This window comes from Nematolebias whitei, chromosome 14 (genome assembly GCF_014905685.2).
Source record: "Nematolebias whitei isolate Nwh7 chromosome 14, NemWhi1, whole genome shotgun sequence".
Taxonomy (NCBI): domain Eukaryota; kingdom Metazoa; phylum Chordata; class Actinopteri; order Cyprinodontiformes; family Rivulidae; genus Nematolebias; species Nematolebias whitei.
The window spans coordinates 37,570,290-37,586,235 of NC_056511.1; the positions used below are offsets into that span (position 1 = coordinate 37,570,290).

Consider the following 15,946-nt stretch of genomic DNA (forward strand, 5'->3'; position numbering starts at 1 on the left):
TGTGTGTGTGTGTGTGTGTGTGTGTGTGTGTGTGTGTGTGTGTGTGTAAGTGAGAGAGAGAGAGGCTGGAGGTAGTACGCTGTAAGTTTACTGTAAAGTGGGTCTCCACTTCTGTGTTATTCCATTTAACTCTGGCTTCAGATTGCATCACTGAAGCTCTGGCCAATCCTGAGAAGGAGAAGATGAAACATGATGACACTACCATCTCCCCATGGCTTCAAAGTTAGTCTTTTCTGATGGTTGCGTCATTCACTTTAACATAAAAACAGACTAAATGTTTGATGTTTTAATAACTAACACACACCTGTTCTTGTCAACCTAGGCCTGGCCAGTCTGTGTGGGGCCGTGTTCAGAAAATACCCGATTGAGTTGGCGGGCCTCCTTCAGTATGTTACCAATCAGTTAAAAGCTGGCAAGAGGTAGGTAGCTCTAAAAACTTAACCTTCATATGATCATTTGTCTTGATAGTTCACACAATTAAGAAACCACCGGGTCAAATGTATTATTCCTACTTGGATAGTTTTGAAATACACAGTTTATAGATTTATAGTTTTGAGTTATGAGTACAAGGTGCACACAGTTTGTTGTCACCCATCACGCAGTGAAAGGGGGAAATTAAAAATACCATTTGTTCGTGTTGTGAGCTGGATAACTTGAAAAATAAGCAACGTGCCAGTTCCCAACTTGGTGTGTGGCTGTATCTAAGTGTAAATAAAAAAGGTCATTATCAAAAATTGGGTTGCTTTGTCAATCCAAGATGGACACCGTGTGTGTGTGCACGCGCGCGTGTTTGTGTAAAAGTGAGTGCGAGTGAGTAAAAAAATAGTCACCCCAGTCCTTTGAGGAAACTATGCTTTCTAATTTTTATATTGCTTGAAAGTAGTTTGCTTAAATGTCCAAATATTATTATATGGAGGCCATGGCCACCATTGGCCACCATTGGCCACCCCCTGGCTCCGCCATTGGGTCTGGTGAATAAAATTGCTCCTTCAGTCTGCGGTGCCTCAGACGAGCAAAAAAAAAAACCCTCCCTCTGTTCTCCTCAGTATAACTCCTCCCCACTAGAACATCTTGCACCAAAAACATTAAGGTTTACTTTCATTCTCTGTTCAATTCCAGTCCTGAAAAACACTCATCTGGAAAACAACAAACATTCACTATTCAAATCCCTCAGCAACAGGGGACATCGGCGTGCTGCTTGTTCACATTAAAAATACATTAGCTTGGTACATGTTGCATTTCACATTTTAAACAAACTACTGAAGTTCATTATTCTAAAACACTTCAAGTAAAGAAAATGACATTAAAGTTCATGCAGTTACTATTAAAGAAAAGAAGAACCTCCACAAGTTAAACTCCTTAAATGTGAGTGGGGAAGAGTGTATAATTGTTACCTTGCATCATGTCTTCTTACTCTTCTGTGCATATGTTGTAGACCTCTCTTTGCTTGTGGTTAGCGTTGATACAGCCCTCCATTTTCTGCAGTTTTGACCTGCTGATTCTGAAAGAAGTGGTGCAGAAAATGGCTGGCATTGAGATCACAGATGAGATGACCTCAGAACAGTTAGAAGCCATGACCGGAGGAGAGCAACTCAAAGCTGAGGTATAAACGCTTCAATCGAATCCAGCTGTGAGTTCCTAATTTTCACCAGCGTCAGAGTCACTTCATTATAACCGTGGCTGTGTTCACAGGGGGGGTACTTCGGCCAGATCAGGAACACAAAGAAGTCTTCACAGCGTCTGAAGGATGTGCTTCTGGACCATGAACTCGTCCTTCCGTTGTGTTTACTTATGGCCCAGCAACGAAACGGGGTGATTTTCTTGGAGGGGGGAGAGAAACATCTTAAACTTGTCGGCCACCTCTACGACCAGGTATGCTCTGTTGACGTATTTCACATACTAAAGAAAATAAAAGCACAGCTTTTTGTTGATGAACTTTCTGTCTGCAGTGCCATGACACTCTGGTACAGTTTGGTGGATTTTTGGCCTCCAACCTGAGTACAGAGGATTACATCAAGCGCGTTCCGTCCATTGATGTTCTTTGTAACCAGTTTCACACTCCACATGACGCTGCATTCTTCTTGTCTCGCCCAATGTTCGCTCATCAGATTTCGGTTAGTAGACTCGAGCATGTACATTTTATTATTGCCTGCCACTGGAAGGCAGTTTTACTGATGTTGAGCAGGGTCGACATGAGGAACATTTCCAGGTTGTCTAGCACACAAACTTGACAGAACCTGGTTTCCTATACCATACCATACCATACCACTTTATTTATAAAGCACTTAAAACAGCAACAAGGCCAACCAAAGTGCTGTACAGACAAAACAACAGGTAACACACAAAGCAAAATACAAAATGAGGTAAATCAGAATATAGACAAAAAACGATGCAGATAATGACGACAAACCAGTGTGGAGCATACAGGATCAAAACACAGATCATCTTGTGTTGAAAGCTACTGAATAGTAGTGAGTTTTTAAACGGGACTTGAAAACCGAGAGGGAGGGGGCCTGTCTGACAAGCAGAGGTAACTCGTTCCAAAGTCTAGGTCCTGCTACAGAGAAGGCCCTGTCACCTCTGCGCTTAAGACGAGTTCCTGGAACTGTGAGGAGCAACTGGTCCGCTGACCTCAGGGAGCGTGGTGGGACATACGGTTGTAGCAAATCAGAGAGATTGGGGGGGGCACTGTTCAGTGATTTGTAGACATACATGATGAGTCTTTTGAACTGGATTCGAAAGTGAACCGGTAACCAGTGCTGTGAGGCCAAAACTGGTGTAATGTGCTCTCTTTTGCCTGTACTGGTTAAAAATCGGGCTGCTGCATTCTGGACCAGTTGTAGTCGTGCAATGGAGTTCTGACTGATACCGAACAGGAGTGAATTGCAGTAATCAAGCCTAGATGTAATAAATGCATGCATTACTGTCTCCAGGTTATTTTTGGACAAATGGGCTTCAGTTTAGACAGCCGCCTCAGTTGGAAGAAACATGATTTCACAATCATGTTTACGTGATTAAGTTTCAGGGAAGGGTCCATTATCACGCCCAGATTAGTGACTCTTTGTTTTTCTGACAGGGTTAGAGCGGAAAGGTCGATGCAGTGGTTTGTGATCGTGTCGTTGGGAGGGAACAACATGACTTCAGACTTCTTTTCATTGAAACTTAAGAAGTTTAAAGCCATCCAGTCCCTGATGTCAGCCAGGCAGTTGAGCAGAGGTTGAATAGAGCATGTACCATTGTGTCTTAGGGGGAAGTAAATTTGACAGTCATCGGCATAGAAGTGGAAGGGCATGTTGTTTCCGGAAAATAGCACCAAGCGGCAGCAGGTATAAAGAGAATAGGAGGGGACCCAGTATGGACCCCTGGAAGGATCTCTTGTTAAGGTCCATCCCACAGTGAATCCTAAGAAACTGGCTGCAGATGCCGTCCGATCCGTCCACCCAGACTCGGCTGGCCTCTCGGTTCCCTCTAGCTGTAGGACCGCCTGAATGCTGGGCAGAACTCCTCCCAGAGCGATGGTCACTCCTCCCAGCAGTTTGCCGAGTTCCTCATTGCTGCGGACAGCCAACTGTAGGTGCAGAGGGACGATCCTGTCCTTCCGCTGTCATGAGTCGTGTTTCCTGCCAGTTCCAGGATCTCAGTGGTCAGGCACTCGAGCAGAGCCAGCAGGTAGATGAGAATGCATCCACAGAACATCCTTTCAACTCACTTGTAATTTGGGGCTGTAGTTGAGATATTATTTGAGCTTTTGAGATGTTAATCAGCTGCTGTTGTTGTAGAAAACTGCCTTGTTGCCATGGTTGCGCATCATAACAAATGTCCAAAACTAAAAAAGTTTCAGTAAAAATCCTTCCAGCTGCACAACATCTGATAACAGAGGAAACATTCATCCAAAAAATGTGATTTACATCCAGAAAAAGAGGAATTAAAGTTTCCAAAAGCAAAATCTCAAAATGAAAGTAACAGAGCTGCTCCAACATGCAGCCACCTTGAGCGTTGCAATTCTAGAACAATTCCCTCTCCCCAGCCACTTGGACCAGTTCCTCCAGGGGAATCTCAAGGCGTTCCAAGCGTTTACTTGTGTAGGTAAAACTAGATGTTAAACAACCATTAAAATACACCAGAATGCAGGAAATGGCATCTACTTTATTCAAAATAAGATATATCCTGTAGCCATGTTTCTGCAAAGATGATTTAAATTTGATGTCGTGTGCCTTTTGTAAACCAGAAGATTAATCCCTTGAGCAATTTTTTTTCATGTCAATACAAAGTGTTTGGTCAGACATCAGAAACTGGATTAATCTCAAACTTAACATTCCTTCTTTTCATGCTGATAACATTTTACTTTATGTGCATAACTTAAGCTCAGCTTTCTCTGATGCCATAAATATAGTCGTACTTATAGCAAAGTACCACATTCAGTGTAGTAAGAGGAGGGATAATAAGCCATCCTTCCTGTTTAATGAACGATTTTAAGTTGTACTATTCTTCATTCAGTAGATTCAAAATCGGCAAAACTGCTAAAATCATCTCACAACAGATAAAAACTTGTTGTTTTAATTAAAACAATGTTTCTCAAGAAAAAAAACTGATGAGCTTGTCAGCAGGTAAGGGGCGTTTACCTTCGGGACAAATTGAGGTCGTCGATTGGTCAGTTGCTGACACGCCTTCGGAGTTGATTGACAGGATCCGATTGAAAAAAGAACCAAACCCGAGAGCTGCAGCAGCCGCGCTGGGAGGAGGCGGGGCGGCACAAATGCAGCGGAAGTGCAGCAGTGTCTCTGTGCAGCGTAGGGCTCCAATTTAATGAAGCATGACATACATTTGTACCACCACTAGAGCGCGTATAACATAATCCTTTTATCACCCCAGCTCTAAGGTCAAGGTCACAACTCAAAGTCAAATGGTATACATTACTGATTACTTTATGTTCTCTACTTACAGTCAAAGTATGATGAGCTGAAAAAATCAGAAAAGGGCAACCGGCAGCAGCAGAAGGCGCAGAAGTATGTGGCGGCCTGTGAGCAGGTGATGACACCAGTCCACGAGGCTGTGGTCTCCCTCCATCCTTCCAGAGTGTGGGACGATATCCGACCTCAGTTCTACACCACCTTCTGGTCGCTCACCATGTATGACTTGGTCGTGCCGCAAGCTGCCTACGATCGTGAGGTCAACAAGCTCAAGGCCCAGATCAAGGCCATCGAGGATAACCCAGAGACAGTAAGTAGTAATGCTGTCTCCACACGGCTTATAAACCAGTCAGTACAGAGGAGGAGGAGACGATTTGACACTAGTGTGTATAAGAACAAGTGCCTGCAAACCAAGTATTTGTTGTAATTTTTGTCCTCTTTACATGAAGCCCTTAAATAAGAAGAAGAAAGAGAAGGAACGTTGCACCGCCCTGCAGGAGAAACTCCAGGAAGAGGAGAAGAAGCAGACGGAGCATGTCCAAAGAGTTCTGCACCGCCTCAAACTAGAGAAAGACAACTGGTTGTTAGCAAGTAAGTGTCGGAATGAAGAGAGATTAATGAGCTTTGCAAACAGTTCTTTTTAAATAAACACACGGTGTACATGTAAAGTTTAAAAACAATAAGACTTCGTTTAGCAGCATGCCATCATATCGGTATTGGAAGAGTAACTCATGATCAGCTGAGTTTGTTTCTGATCTATTTTTAATATTTAATGACAGAATCCACCAAGAACGAGACCATCACAAAGTTCCTGCAGCTCTGTCTGTTCCCTCGCTGCATCTTCTCGTCCATCGATGCCGTGTACTGTGCACGCTTTGTCGAGCTGGTCCACCAACAGAAAACACCCAACTTCTGCACCCTCCTCTGCTACGACAGGGTAAGACATTTACAGAAATGTTCAAACTAATGATGAGACTCTCTAAGTCCTGCAGTTTGTGTCAAATCAGAGCTCCGCTCCTGTTTGCAGCAGTGTGTTGGTGTAACAGAATTAGCCAGTAGTTTATTAACCAATCAATCAGTCCAGATGTGTATTACTAATGTTATTTAAAATCTAATGATGCTAATATATTTTCATTACTCGTAACGTTCACAACGGCCTAATTTTCTTGAATAATCAGAAGAATTATCTCATTAGGGGGAACACGGCGCCTTTACACGATCCAGTAAATCACATTAAGCTAGCTCTGATTCACATTCAGTAACATCACGGCACACAATGCTGCATTTAATGTCATTGCATAACGATTATATGTTGATATTATATGCTTATTTCAACATTACAGTAGTCTCTCAATTATCACGGGGGTTACGTTCTGGACACCCCCGCAATGAATTAAAAACAGCTCAAAATGTTTATATGGGTGCTCACCAGCCCTGGTCTGGTTCTGATCAGCTCTCTACAGCTGTTGAGCACCAGATGCTTTTGGAGAGAGCCGGGCCTTCAGATAGCCAGCACAAAACCGCACAATGGTCCCGTTCGAGTCCAAATAATCCAGAGAAATCCGGATGAAAAAAGTCCGGGTTGGCTCCGGAGAAGACACCGGACCTCAATGCAACTCCGCTCGAGAGGCCTCATGGGCCGGCAAGCAGCACTCAGATTGACCGATGAGGCTGGATGTAGTTCTGATCGGCTCTCTGCGTCCACTGAGCGCCAAAGTCACTATGAATAAGGACCGAACTTTTTGGTTCGGATCAGATCAAAACTTTCCCTCCATTTTGGCAGAAAGCAGCAGCCGGAAGCACTGTTGGCTTCTGGGTAATGTAGTCCTTTTGGACTGGCGTTACAGTGTAGGCTTATTGAAAGAAAACTACAAAATGGCGGCACCTGTCCGAAGTATTTTTTTTGTTAATTTTTTATTCCGTACTGTCCCAATCACGTGAATAATATTAAAATTGACAATTGTTGAAAAACCGCAAAAGAGCGAGTCTGCGAAAGTCGAACCGCGAAGTAGTGAGGGATTACTGTATTCTCTCTTGGAGGTTCAGTTTTGCTGTGTTAGACTAAGAATAATTACTGTTTTTTTAATTGTAATTTGCATTTGTGCGCTGTAGGGAAACAAGTATTGGATTGATGTTTTGTATGGGCTGACACCTCATCTTTGAAAATTATTGAAATTACAAATATATCTGTCAGATCATCTGGGCAGTTTCTTTTTTTGTGCTGAGACTTGTCACCCTCCATCAAGAAGGCATCAGTCTAAGGAAACACCAAACAAAACTGATTCTACCCAAACAGCTTACTCCAAAGTGGGAAAAAAAAAACTGTTTGTGCTAAGATGGTCTCTGGGGCACGCCCTCTCCTCCGGTGCCCGCCCTCTCTCTCGTCAGCAGTCATGTCAAACTGGTTCAAAACACCAAAGTCCATGCTCAATAATCCAGGTATAAAACCCAACAATTTTCAGTCAGGTCATCTGGATGGTTTATTTTTTGTTGTTGGATTTTATACCTGGATTCTTGAGCATGGACGTTGGTATTTTTGTAATTATTTTTATTAAAAAAAAAAATCAAATCCAAGTCTTTTTTTTTCTTCAAACCTTATTTATGTATGACTGTTGTTAATGTGGTGCTAACTTTTCGTAGGTGTTTTCTGCCATCATTTACACTGTGGCCAGCTGCACGGAGAACGAGTCTCATCGTTACGGACGCTTCCTCTGCTGCATGTTGGAGACGGTGACCCGGTGGCACAGCGATCGATCAGTCTACGAGAAGGTCCAGTTCTGCCTGTTTGCTTCATTCGGAGTACAGATTTATTATGAACACTTTGTGCAGGATCTGATTTTGTCTTTGCTGTTGTGCGATTGTAGGAGTGTGTGAATTACCCCGGCTTCCTGACCATCTTCAGAGCTACAGGCTGGGATGGAGGGAACACAGTAGATCAACTAAATTATGAGAACTTCAGGCATGTGGTGCATAAATGGCACTACATGCTGACTAAAGTGAGCTGCCCTTTTTCTGTACTCATATTTTTTATTTATTTAAGAGCTTAAAGTGTGAGCTGGTTTCAAATTATATCTTCCTGTTTTTGCCCTATTCAGGCTTCTGTTCACTGCCTGGAGACTGGAGATTACACCCACATCCGGAACATTCTGATTGTGCTCACCAAGATCCTACCCTGCTACCCAAAGGTCCTGAACCTTGGCCAGGCGCTGGAGTGCCGTGTCCACAAGATCTGCCTTGAAGAGAAGGATAAGAGACCAGACCTCCATGCCTTAGCGATGGGGTAACAGTGTTGTGTGCTGTTCAGCTCTGGGTGGAGCGCACAGTTCATATCTGCTTTATACCACACGGTGATACCAAAGAAAACATTGATGAGTTTCTAAAGAAAATACAACCTGCTGCTAACATGACTCTTTATGAGGATAAACGTTAACTCTCATATCTGATAGTGTAGTTAAAATGAAGTATTTTAACTGGAGATGCAGCCTGTCCTGTCGTCAGTGAAAACAAACATTTGAGTTCACTTTAGATTCTACAAAATTTAGGTGCAGGAAACCACCTGCCTTATTTAAAATGCAAGAGTTGCAAAGTCATGAGTACAAGGTCCCTCAGTTCGTATACACTCTGAAAAAGAAAATAGTTACTTTTAGTATAGTACAGATTTAAAAAAGAATATGAGAAAATAGAGAAAGGAGTAACATCCATCCATTCTTTCAGCTTTTGTGACTTTTTCAGGTCACAGGGGGTCACTGGTGCCCATGTCCAGCAATCACTGCGCGAGAGGCGGGGGACACACTGGACAGGTCTCCAGTCCATCACAGGGACACATAAAGACAAACAACCATTCACTCTCACACGCACCTAGGGACAATTTAAAGTTACCAATCAGACTAACTTGCATGTTTTTGGTTTGTGGGAGGAAACCGGAGTACCCAGAGGAAACCCACACATGCACAGAGAGAACATGCAAACTCCACCCAGAAAGGCCCCTGGACCGGGATTTGAAAAAAAAAAAAGGCTCAAACAATAAAGTGCTTTTGAAATGTATTACATCTAAAAAGATAGTGTGCAAAACTTTTAAATCAGTTGTTTGGAAGGACGTTGATGATGACTGAAAATGTTTACACAACTTTAGGTTTTGTTTACTTTGTGAGGTCCACACAATATCTTACAAAGTTAAAAGATGTGCTCGATTAAAGCAAATCATTTTGCCATTTGTTGCATACACTGTGCAACTCGTTAAAGCACAAGTTACCCTAGCACTAAAGAATGCACCGTTTTAATTTGTAATTTCACTTTGAATCAAACAAAGTTTAATAAAATCAACCTCATGTTCTATTGACAAAAACATAATTAATACCATAAAGTAGTCTTCACAAAAACTGACAATAATTTTGCCTTTTATTTTTTTGCTATCTGCTCTTTTATGTGCATTCACAGACAGTTGTACATATACAGTAAATGTTTGTACTTAATTGTCATAATTGCTCAAAAAATTGTTTTAAAACAGGAAATTTGAGTTGGAAAAAGTCTGGAAATTAAAAAGAAAATTGTCAGAATCATGTGAACAATTCTCACAGTATTGTTCAAACTGATACAGGAAACAAAGATGACTCATTTTATTTAAACGTTAATAGATTTTGAAAATAGAGCTCACTGTTTCTTTAAGTAGGATTTGAACCACCGTGAAGCCTCAGAATTAGATTAAATGTGATTATTTTGTCTGTTCAAACCAGAACTTCATAACAAGCCCACGAGCTCATTTTATTTCTGCAAATGGCAAGAATTCCAAAATTTTAACCTTCAGGAACAAATCCTGATTGCTACACATCAGCATCTATCATGGTTTTTAGATATGTTTATTAGAATAGCTTGCAAACACATAAAAAAGTACACCTAAAAACAGGAAGGCTCTCCTCCCTTATTATCTTTAAAGTAAAATCTTCACATTGTGTGGCATTTCTGAAGTTCTTTCGAGGTTTCTGTCTTTGCTCTTTGCAAATCCTCTGTGCATCTTACAGTTATTCAGGTCGGTTGAAAAGCCAGAAGGTGCACATGGTCCCTGAGAATGAGTTTCACCACAAGGAGCAGCCAGCGCGTAGTGCCACACCTGCTAGTCAGCAGAACGGACCCGGCAGCACCAGCAAGCCTGCCACCAGCACAAGCAAGGCAGAGGAGGGGGCGTCAGAAGATTGTGGTGAGTCTTTAAGAACATGACAAATGACTAGTAGATAAAGTTGCTTGATTATGGAATAAATCATAATCACCATTAATTTGATCAGCACTGCAGTTTCAGTAATTAAACACAATTACTCACTGAGTTTATAAACATTGCATAAAAAAACCCTGCTGCCTTTAACACGAACATTTTTGATACTCTCTGGTCTCTCGTAAATGAGTCCTCGAGGCTCATTGGGATTAGCCTGTCTAAATAAAGGTTGAATAAACTCTCCAATTGAATTGTCCCTTATAACAACTGAATAAATTATTACTCAAATGTAGCTTCTTGTAAAAGAAAAATGTTTTTTGTTCTTTGTCTGCTCCTTTCTCCAGTAGCCTAAACGAAAACGCATGAAAGATTTTACAATTGTTTTATGCTGTAATTGTTACTCCTTTGTTCGGTTTACATTACATGCCAATCCGCTAGGGGGCACTATCATGCCAGTAGCGCATGTTATGGGGTTTTATACTCTTCTTTAAGTTGTGTGTTTTGGTGTTGAGCATGGCGGAATGAAGATTTTCCGATTCAAAAGAGAAGTTATCTTTACTGACTAACAATATGCTCTTCCTGATGAAACTTGGGCTTGAATCTGACCACTAAGCTACCACAGCCCCCAGGCTCTTAAAAATAATGAGGACAAATACATGTGGAACTCTTTAAGCAGGAATCTTGGGGCATTTGTGGCTGAGTGGTTAGAGCAGTCATCCTCCATTGGGAGAGTTGGAGGTTTGAGTCCACCAGTAGTCACATATTGCAGTGTCCGTGGGCAAGACACTGAACCCCTCATTGCCTCTGATGTGTGTCCTGTCAGTGTATGAATCTAAAAGCACTAATAAGTCTCTGTTAGAATGATTTGTTCAGATTATCTTTGTAGAGATCTAGTAGAGTTCTGTATGAATGTGTGTGTGGAGGTAAATGAGGACACAGATTTTAGTGTAAAGCACTTAGAGTATCTTGATTAGATAGAAAGGTGCTATATAAGTACAGTCCTTTTACCATTTTAGGCACCACACAGTTCAGTTCAATTACTATTCAGAGGACTGTGATGAGACTTAAGGGTGCATTCACACTAGCCCTGTTTAGTCCGCTTTAATCGAACTCTAGCTCGTTTTCCTAGAAAGTCCGGTTCGTTTGGGGAGGTGTGAACGCACCATCGAACTCTGTCACGGAACAAAAAGGCGAACTCTGGCCCGGGCTAAAACCTAGGTCTCTGTCCGGTAGAAGCGAACTCCAGCGCGGTTCGAGTACAGTGTGAATGTAAACAGACCAAGCCCCGCTCCACAGGGTAAACAAACACGCTTTGCTCTGACCTTATATGGAGCCGTCAGCTGCCTTGTGTGAAAAACAATATTCTCCATGGTCTTCTGTCTCATCTTCTGTTCATGCCAAGTCCATTTTTGAAAAATGACAAAATATAACTCCTAAAACTGCTAAAACTTGATGCCACTTCGTTTTTATTTTTATTTACAGAAGAAGAAGAAGACGTGTCTTCAGAGGTTTTTGTGTTGTTTCTTTCAGTAGTTCTTGGTGCAGCGCCCCCACAGGCGAGCGGGGGAATAGGTTGGTTCAACAGGTTGACTCGACTGCACAGTGCAGTGTGAATGCAAACGCACCAGCTATATTGTAAACAAAAGCTTATGAATATTGGTCCCGAACCAAACAGAGTCTACCGGACTATCTAGTGTGAAAACGACCTAAAATGATTCAGTCACACTCCTAGCAAAATCCTAAGCAGAAAATCTCAGACCTAAAAGTAACAAACTATTTTGCTTTATATTGCAGTATAAAACTCTTGTTTTTTTTTTAAACAAGATTATAAGAACTAAATGAAGAAAAACAGTCAAAATACTTAAGTTTCTGTGGAAATGGTTGTTCATGCATCACATTTTGGAGCTGTCATTTTTTGTCTTCAGTGATTCTATATATGGTTTTTGGTCCCATTGTTGAGTGGGAATGGCTGTGTTAGTGTCTTTGCTGCACAATCTCTGTTTTTCAACCCCTGACCGCAGACGCAAATACTTAAACGCTAGTGGGCTTTCTAATTTGCTTCGTCTTTTCGGATTTGGCTAGAAATTTTGACGTCACTTGTGCCAAACTCCTATAAGCAACGCCAGTATACTACTGTTTCTTTCTCTGCCTCCTCTTCCAGGTACACATTTGCTTATTGTTGCTTTTGTCAACATAATTTTATCTTTGAAGCCAAATTTATTCCCAATACTGTCAATTAAAAAGAAGAAGCTGTTTGTGGTATCGGTTGTGTGCATGCCATAACCAGTCCAGATGTTGTACTTCCACAACTAAGCGTTCCCATTTGAGAAGCATTCCTCAACATATTTACATTTTAAATTTTGTTCATAATCATTCATGTACACACCGTGATGCATAAAAAAGTAACATTACCCCCACCTTTCCAAGTAAAATAAAAAAACAAATCATATTTTGCTTTTCCCAGAAAACGATGCAATAAATCCTTGTGCTCCTGATGAAAATGGTACAGCAGAGATGCAGAACTCGTATGAAAATAACATGAAATGGAGCATATGGCCAAAAAAATTTGTAGTGAGTGCTGAACGTTGTCTCAAACTTGCACATTTCAGTGCCTACAGACCTTTGGGGACAGGTAACGCTATATTCATTGTTTGATGGATGATGGTGTGGAACAAACACAGCTACGCTCTGCAGAGAAACCAACTAAAGAGATGTCGGAGAAGAAAGAGAAAACACAGCCGTCTGTTGTACAACTGTGCTCCATTTTATTTCTAATAATTGCTGTATACGCTTGTTGAGGGAGGCAAAAGTGGACATTTTAAGCATTTGGTGGTTCTCTCTGGGACTTTTTCGCAGAGCACCTCCCAAGTGAATGAAAGAGAAGTAAAATCCACCCTTAGCAGACAGAGCACTGCATGTGTGTTCTGTGCCACTTTGGAAAAATACATATTGGAGCAGCCCTCAGTACCAGTGAACCTTGCAAATGGGAATCTCGCAAATCAAGCTGTTGAAAATACAGCTTGAGAGAACTTTTCTGAAGAACGTATCGGTACAGATGGACCCTTCTTCAGTGGGATAGTCACTATAGTGCAGTGTTTTCCCTACCATTATACAAGTGGGGTTCCCCACCCCGTCAACAGAACTGAGCACCCCGCCGGCCTACCAAACGGAACTTGCCCCCCATCCCCCACCCAGCACTGACAAAGCACTAAGCTAGAGGCGCAAAATACAGGCTCTCTAGCTAAAAAGCTAAAGGCAGCATTCACGTTGCCTCTTCTCTTAAGCTGAACCCCCCCACCCCCACCACACACACACACTCAAAAACTGTATAAACAGTGCACAACTCAAACGTGTCACGCTAAGTTAGCAGCTCGCAATACAGGCGCTCTAGTCTCTTCCCTCATGCTGAATGTCCCCCCCCCCCCCCCCCACACACACACACACACACGCACTCAAAAACTGTTTGAACAAGCTGCGCTCAGACATGTCTTCATCCCCCGTCAACAAAAATTATGGATGAGATGAGCACCCCGCCATGGCAAGTTAACTAGAGGAAACACTGTAGTGCATGTGATAAAGAAACCACGAGGTGGAATGATGGCTCCAGTCCAGGGGAGTATTCCATCATGCCAGCAGGTGCTGTTCATAACTGGTGCAGTGCTTGGAAATGTAACTGTCCACCCAAAAAGGATCTCATGATCTTGGGAGGTGAGAAGAAAAACTGAGTACTTGACGTTGTCTCTGCTGACACCAGAGAGGACTCTGAGGGGATGAATCTGACCTCAAACCAGAGTGAGAATCTGCTGAAAACCCAGAAAGCTCTACTGAGAACTCGAGGGAAGAGCAGAGCCTTGACGACTCAGAAAATAAGAATAAATTTAAATCTCTCCAGGAGCTTGTCACACACCAAAAGAAGACCCAATAAAATGTCTAGCTGTGACTTTAGCAGAAAAGGTCAACTCTGGGCCTCATGAATTACAGAGGAGAGTGGAAGTATGCCATACTAAAACAAATGTGATAAAAAACTAAGAAAACTGCAGTTGCTGGGGAAAACCCTCTCAGATCTTGTCCATTCTTTTCTGGTGACATTTGGGCCAGGAGAAGGAGGGCAAGCAATGTAATCCTGTGGTCAAAACTCGTGGCCATGATGGAGGAGGTGCTAACCCTAAGCTTTGGTCTGGTTCATCCAGAGAAAATCCAGCCAGGATGATGACCAAGACAGACGTTTCTTGTTTTAGTTTCAAATGACACTGTGGGGCGGTATTTTCAGCCTGTGCAAAAAGGCTATCCAGTAGAGTCAGAGATGGATACCTACTCCTCTGAATTGAGGAACCAATGAAATGGTCACTGTATTTTTCTCAGTCAGACGGCTTCTGAATCACATTGACGTTGCAGGGGAAATGCTCTGACAAACCCAGGATTATACCCTTACCTGGTAAGACCCGGGAGACACCTAGACGTGAAAGATTTAATTGGTTCTGCCTGGCAAGAGAGGGTCATAGCAGAAACTGTTTTCTCGTTTCTGGTGACTGGAGCTTCATCATCTTGTGAACCAGGCACCAAGCCAGAGTCTATCTGGATATGAACCAGAACCAAAAATGGAAGCTGATTTCAGTTGGGAATGCTGAACAAAGAAGAACTGAAAACTCAACATGAGAAAAGACAGACTGCCCAGAGCTCCAAGAAGTTATGAGCAGCAGGACAAGAAAAAAAGGAATAAAGATCCCACTATTCTATGATCCTATTGAGCTCTATGCTGAAGCATTCATTCATTCAACCTTTATTTAGACCTTTATTTTTTTGTTTCTCTTCATTTTTCTTGTATTTGCATTTCACAAAGTGAAGTTACCCAATTTTGTAAACAATTCCCTGCATTTGTTTTAATAAAGCTTGTTCTATATTTTTGGTTTCACACAAATCTTGGTTTCATGACTTTTTAATTAGTCTAAAAAAAACTTTATTGCCCTGCTGGTAATCTTTTTCTTCTTCTTTCGGCTTTTCCCTCTTCAGGGGTCACTACAGCGAGTCATCCTCCTCCATCTCACTCTGCATCCTCTGTCCTCACTCCAACCACCTCCATGTCCTCTCTAACTGCATCCATATATCTCCTCTTTGTCTTTTTCCTGGCAGCTGCATTTCTAACATCCTTCCTTCTCTGTATCATGTCAATCAGCTCTCTACCTTTGCCTGTCATTGTCCCCACATTGAGAATTGCAACTCTCAGTCCTACATTCTTCACTTTCCTCTTCTCCTTCTGTTTCCTGACTTATTTCCCTCCTCGTGGTCTTTGACTAACAGTAGCACAATTTTACGCCGGCACCCTGTTTGTCAACAGCACTGGTTTCAGTCATTGTTAACCCGGGCCTCGACAGATCCGGCATGGTTTCGATTTGATGAAACCATGTTTTATCTGCTGGTAATCAAAAGTTAAAATTACAGGACCAGACGGAGGATATGTGGTTTTCATTCTTTTGGGGGATTGGACTTGAGCTTCTTGTGACATCGTCGCAGCTGAATCAATGTTTCACATTTGTTCCAGTTTTTTAATTCTATTAAAATGTTTATTTGTTTATTTATTCTTTTAGAATGATTTAATCTTTTTTAGTTAACCAAAATTAAAAGGATGTTCAAAAGTTCTAAATCACTGTTGAGGTTGCAGCAGTAATTTAAAGCTAATTTTAGTCTGTTCTGTTTTTATGCAGATCGAGGCAAGGATAAATCTCAGGGGACCTCAAAGCCAGTGAACAAAGCCAACAGTGCAGCAGCCAAAATTACCACAAGCAACGGAAACGGTGCTCTCAATAGGTAAACTTTGTTAAAAATATTCATC

At 42.0% G+C, this 15,946-nt stretch overlaps 1 protein-coding gene across 2 annotated transcripts in view; it reads left to right on the forward strand.

Annotated features, from left to right (window-relative positions):
* Positions 1–15,946, forward strand: part of thoc2 (THO complex 2) — a 47,995-nt gene that overhangs the window by 12,077 nt on the left and 19,972 nt on the right. For both annotated transcript variants that reach the window (XM_037688066.1, XM_037688067.1), the window contains exons 18-30: positions 142–222; positions 323–419; positions 1,486–1,603; positions 1,693–1,872; positions 1,950–2,114; positions 4,945–5,220; positions 5,360–5,501; positions 5,690–5,847; positions 7,551–7,679; positions 7,775–7,906; positions 8,006–8,190; positions 9,929–10,104; positions 15,819–15,921. In XM_037688066.1, coding sequence (XP_037543994.1) covers positions 142–222; positions 323–419; positions 1,486–1,603; positions 1,693–1,872; positions 1,950–2,114; positions 4,945–5,220; positions 5,360–5,501; positions 5,690–5,847; positions 7,551–7,679; positions 7,775–7,906; positions 8,006–8,190; positions 9,929–10,104; positions 15,819–15,921 — 1,942 coding nt within the window. The remainder of the gene's footprint in view (positions 1–141; positions 223–322; positions 420–1,485; positions 1,604–1,692; positions 1,873–1,949; positions 2,115–4,944; positions 5,221–5,359; positions 5,502–5,689; positions 5,848–7,550; positions 7,680–7,774; positions 7,907–8,005; positions 8,191–9,928; positions 10,105–15,818; positions 15,922–15,946) is intronic.